The sequence below is a fragment of the Chaetura pelagica genome, unplaced genomic scaffold (genome assembly GCF_000747805.2).
Source record: "Chaetura pelagica isolate M959 unplaced genomic scaffold, ChaPel_1.0 scaffold53, whole genome shotgun sequence".
Lineage (NCBI taxonomy): Eukaryota > Metazoa > Chordata > Aves > Apodiformes > Apodidae > Chaetura > Chaetura pelagica.
The window spans coordinates 1467602-1473016 of NW_009952880.1; the positions used below are offsets into that span (position 1 = coordinate 1467602).

At 50.5% G+C, this 5415-nt stretch overlaps 1 protein-coding gene across 2 annotated transcripts in view; it reads right to left on the reverse strand.

Annotated features, from left to right (window-relative positions):
* CSMD3 (CUB and Sushi multiple domains 3) overlaps positions 1-4760 on the reverse strand; it is a 545585-nt gene extending 540825 nt beyond the window's left edge. For both annotated transcript variants that reach the window (XM_009995351.1, XM_009995350.1), the window contains exon 1: positions 4543-4760. In XM_009995351.1, the coding sequence (XP_009993653.1) occupies positions 4543-4720 (178 nt within the window). In that variant the 5' untranslated portion in view covers positions 4721-4760. The remainder of the gene's footprint in view (positions 1-4542) is intronic.
* Positions 4761-5415: the final 655 nt, after the last annotated feature.

A 5415-nucleotide genomic window follows, 5' to 3' on the forward strand; every position in this document is an offset into this window, starting at 1 on the left:
CCGGTGCCGGACGGAGACGGCCCCGCTCCGCCTTGGATTGCTGCCTCTCGCAACGGAAAAGCAGGGGCTGCCGGCGACGTTCCCTGTGCCCTCTGCGGGTCCCTGGTGCCACCGGGCAGGGTGGAGAAGCGGTCTCTGCTGATGCCGCGGAGAGGGTGCGTTCCCACATTTCTACCCTGCAGAAGAGGAGGAGGAGGAGCCGTGCGCTAAGCAGAGGGCATAGCAAAGCCTTGTTTTGGCCCGGAAGGAGAGGGAGCGGGGGTGCGGAGGATAACTTTATCGGCAACCCTGCAGAACTATGTGTCTTGAAAAAAATCGCTGCTGTGCGCAGCCAGCGGAGTAAAAGCTCGGTGTGATGTGCGGCAGCTTATGGGAAAGAGGCGCCCTAGAGTTCCTGAGCTTGTGCGGAGGAGTTGAAAAGGAAAGACGACGTTGTCCCTGCTCTAGTCAGGGTCTCCCTGCACCCCTGCGTACGTGCACACAACACACACGCACACACCACTCACGACGAGCACACACACACAAAGATGCAGCAGCGACAGCGACCATCTGGAAATGAGGAAACCTGAGCCTGCTGTTATTCGCCCAAGCGTTTCTGATTCGGGGACAGCGAGCACCTCGCTGCGCCCACCCGCAACCGCACCGAGAAAAGCCACCCGCCAGACTTATAAGTCGTGACTGGGAAGGAAGCGGTGGGAAGGGGCTGTCAGACCCTGAAGGGAGCGGGGACGAGGTGGGAATGGGGAAGAAGGAGACTGCAGAGGTGGCGAAGAAGCAGGGGAGACTTTGTCCCTGCTAAATATTGCCACATGCCACGTACCCATAACTGAAAATGGAAATACTTTCCATTTTCTCATCACTTCTTCTGTCAATGAGCCGTTTAAAATCTCACTTCTTCATCTTCCTTTTATTTTGAAAGCTGCCCTGGTTCTGCTTGTCACAATTGCAACAGGAGAGCAGAGGCAAAGCTTCATTTTAGCCAGGCAGACAAAAGAACAGACCTTGGTGCTCTCTCCTTTCCACTTTGGAGCGACAGCTAAACAGAAGAGATGAAGGAGTCTTGCAGTCTCTGGTGATTTCACCTGATTTCCTCTCTGGAGTGCTCCCACAAATTAAGACTTTCCCCCCCCCCCCCCGAGGAAGATGCCAAATCGAGGGGTGCATATATAAGTGATTCCACTCCTAAATGCCGGAAAGCAAAGCTCACTGACGCTGCCTCCTTTATACTTTTAATTTCCTCTCATTTCTGTAAGGGAGTTGGACAGTGTAGGTTTCCACTGCCTGCTCCTCCAAGCTTGGTTTACGTCTCTGGCATCTCTCTATTCCTTATATACTCCTCATTCCTCCTGGGGTGAGAGGGAAAGGGGGCGGGCGGCGTGTGAGGGAGAGGAAGGAGTTTTCCTGGGTGTCTTGCACATCTAAAGGGAAGAGCACAGAATTAACCAACCCCTGCAGCTGGTCAGGAATCATCCTGCTTAGCATTTTCTAAGGATTTGTTTTTGGAAGTTTCTTGTTTGTTTGTTTGTTTGTTTGTTTTGTTTTGTTTTAATGCCTTCTGTGCCTTCTCTCACTTTTCAATGGCATAATATTTTGCTTTTTCACTCCATATCTATCTAAGGAAAATTTTGTTGGAGGTTGATCCATGGTGTAATGTGATACTGTGTATGTAGTTAAAGATTTGCATTGAAGAAAGTACAGTTCCTCTTTACTTCAGCTCTTCCTATCACCCCTTCCCAGCAGTTCTGACAATTTCCCTTTTCCCATTTTCTCCTTCTTTCTTCTGTCTTTTCTAACCCTTCCCATGTTTTGTGGCAAGGTTTGTTGAGGCACGAATTTATAGATAAACGTGGGGGGGAGGGGTTTGTGTCTGTATGGATACACAGAAGGAGCACGTAAGTAACCAGGTATCGACATGGCTCTGTAAGCACCCTGGGATAGTTTAACACCTCTAACAGGGGGATAGCTGTAGATCAAGGCTGAAGGAGTGCAGACAGGATGATGACAAAAATAGGAAAAGCGTGAGAAGCATATGTCAAGCAAAGTGGTAGAAGTGGTCTGGAAGACAGGAACCTCAGCATCAGTTTAGGTGTCATGATGTAGTGCTGGACTATTCAGTAGAGGTGATTAAGCAAGGATTAAGCTAGAGCTTGCAGAGGTGGGGTGTGGTGAAAAGGCCTTGGCCAGGCAATGGTAGAGCAGATGCAGGAACCAGGGAGTCACCTTCCTCCCAACATCTGGAATGTTTAAAATGGGCACGTATTTGTTCATTGTTTGACTCTGATTACGTTTCTGGGAGCAGAAGTGTGTGCTGACACAATGGAAATGTAAATCAAGGTAAAATGTATTAATGTACAGGAGTAGGTAAAGAACTAAATATAAGTGCCCAGAATAGATGCAGTGCTGCAGTGAGTCTAAACCAGCTCTATAGACCCTGCATCCAGGATGGAAAATCTGACCTAATAGATTTGCAGTTGCTGGGAGGATCCTCCATTCCAAGGGAAATCTACAGAAAGTGCCAGGGTCAGCACCTGGGAAGCTCAGGCCCTTACAGCAGAGAGCAAGCTGCTTCTCAGCATCTCTCCGGGACTGTACATGGGCAGGAAGAGAAAGGTCCGGTTTTGCAAAGTCCATTTTTTCGTTTTCCTGGGCTGTTCTAGGTACTTAATCCGAGGTTTTGACCTCAGCATCCAGCGATTCTCCCCACCCCCGCCCCAAAGGGCAAGTGAAGCAGCTTCTCAACAGGTGCTGTGAAAACTTGCGTGGCTTCCGCAGCCACAGCTTCGGGAGAACCGCCCGAGTCTGTAATTTTGTAGGATGCTGCCTCCCCGCGACTCACGCTCACAAAGCAGCTGCTTGGGCAGCAGCTCCGGAGCCACCCATTAGCCCCAGCGCGTCCGCACCGCGCCCGCTGCGCCTCGCTTGCAAAGGATCGTACCCGGCACAGAGAACGAGTTAATGACACGGGGCTGGAGCATGGAAAAAAATGCACCCATAGCCTCGGGTTGGTCTTGACCGCAGACCTTCTCTGAAACGGGCAAAGCGCAGGGAGCAGCTCTCTTCAATAGACGCAAACACAGAAAAACTGTCTGTGATTAAAATGTGCATTAACGTCGCAGTCAAGCCCCTTCCCCTCGGATCCCCGGTGGCACGAAAACGTGGGATGAGGTTAATGCCCTCGACACTGCCTTTCCCCCCGCCCCCTCCCCCTCCGCTCCTCCCTGAAACACGAATTATCATTTCCACGCGATGCAAATGGGGGGGACAAGCAGCTGCAAAGCTCGACAATAAACTGTTTCATCCAAGGCAGAGGCGGCTGGGGAAGGCACGCCTTTGAACGCTTCCCCCCACCAACACACCTCCTTCCTATCCGTGCAGGCAACCTCTGTAGGCGATAAGCAAGTCTAAAAACTCGGAGACGATCGATAATACCTACTAAATATTCTGCGAGTGTACGAGTGTGGCGGGGAGGAGGGATGAGGAGGGGGATAAAAGGGTGATTAATCAGATTTTAATCACTGGCCACAAACAAGGGGAGATTATTTCGGGTAGGCAGCCGACTGTGGGGAGTTGCAGAATAGATCCTTTTACTAAAGGCACGCGTGATGGGATCAGCACTTCACCGTTTAGCGATGCCTGTGTCATTTCGAAGGCACCCATTATTCAAGCCACGTATTTCTTCTCTACGTGTAGCATTTCTCCTAACTATCTGCAAGCATAGACTTAGTGAAGACATTTATGCCGCTAGCTAGAGGTTTCCTTTTTGCTTTCATTTCATGAATACAGAAGCAGGAAGAAAGCAAAATAGCCCCTGGCTGGAAAAAGAGACAAAAACCCCAACCAACCAAACGAAACCCACCCCAAAACCCCACAGACATCAGGGAAAAGGGACCAAAGGAGGGAAGAGAAAAGCTGTGGATCTTTGCACCCAGCGGCAGACCATGCCTTCAAGGCTGAATTGCTAACGTACCTTTTCGACAGCCCCTGCATACATACAAACAGCTGAGCGTGAAGCTCATTTCGGGCTGTGAGACGGCTACGCACACGCTGGGCTCCTCCGTAACTTTCCCCACGCAATGGGTTAAACTATCAAGTATCGATACAGGCATTCCCGCAAAGAGCCCGTTGCTCGACCGAAAACGAGAAATGTAGGTAATCCCCCACACACTACCATCATCATCACCTTACAGAAAGTCACCCGGTGGGATCTGCTTGAACATACACTAGTTAGAGGCTACAGAACCAACTCACGTCTCCGTTTGAGCATACTGCAAGAATATTTATTGAGCCCAGCTCAGTTACTGCATTGAACGGCAAGCCTGGCAAGCAAATGCATTTCCTATCTCCGAAGAGAGCTTTGAATTAACTCCTTTCCTCCTCGCTTTAGCGATCATTTGTGTCTTTCCAATGAAAAGTACCCAAGGTAAAAATACAAAATAAGAGATAAATATATTTTTAAATGTACCTCGGTATAAGGCGAGAGCTTGCAACGCCCTGACCGAAAGCAAACGGACCCCTAAAAATATACCTCAAATACTACCCTACCTTTCACACACGAAACCATCAATAAAAAGACGAGGTTCCAAAATGTAAATCCACTTTTAATCTCCATTTTCTTCACCAGGATGAAGTCCAGCCGGCCGCATTTAGTACATCCCCTTTCCCAAAAGTCTGTTAATTTCGATTCCTTTGCACGGATTTCCCCTCTGCAGATCCCTTTCATATTATTCTTGAGAGCTCCTAATTCCTATTCCTTGGCCAGGAGCAGCGGAGTTGTTGCTGTTGATGGTGCACGGTCACAGCTCGGAGTGAATGGTGTTTCTGGGATACCACAGCAACCTTGACGAGGACTCAACCATCTCTCCAACGGGGGCACAAAGTCTCAGCTACTCTCGATCGTGCCTTTCCTTCCCCCACCCCCCCGCTACCCCAACTCCCTGCACAGCCGAAACCCACTACAATCCTGTCTCGTTACAGCATCCACCGGGAGCTACGGAAGAGCATCTTAAGCTCAGACAATCTCTCGAATAAACTCCAAACAGTATTTGCAATTGAGATTCTCCCTCCGCCCCTTTGATCCCCCAAGAGGATCAATTCTGCCTGGGAAAACGGCTCGGCAAAGAACACAGTGTAGAGGTCTCCACAGCCTCCCGGAGGAGCCGCCGGTCCCTAACGCGGCCGGGCTCATCCATCCTGCCGCCGCTCGCAAAAAAACAGTCAGTGCCTCTTTATTAAGAATTCACGTGCGATGCTGGGGGCTACCATCGTCGCCACCGGCACACACACATACACACGCCTTCGGACACACACCTCGCACCAGAGCATGTGCGTCTCCGCGGGGATGATTTGCAGGCAAACTGCTCTACGCGGGGGCGTTAGTGACAAGCCAGTCTCTGCGGGGGGGGGGAGGCGGGGGGG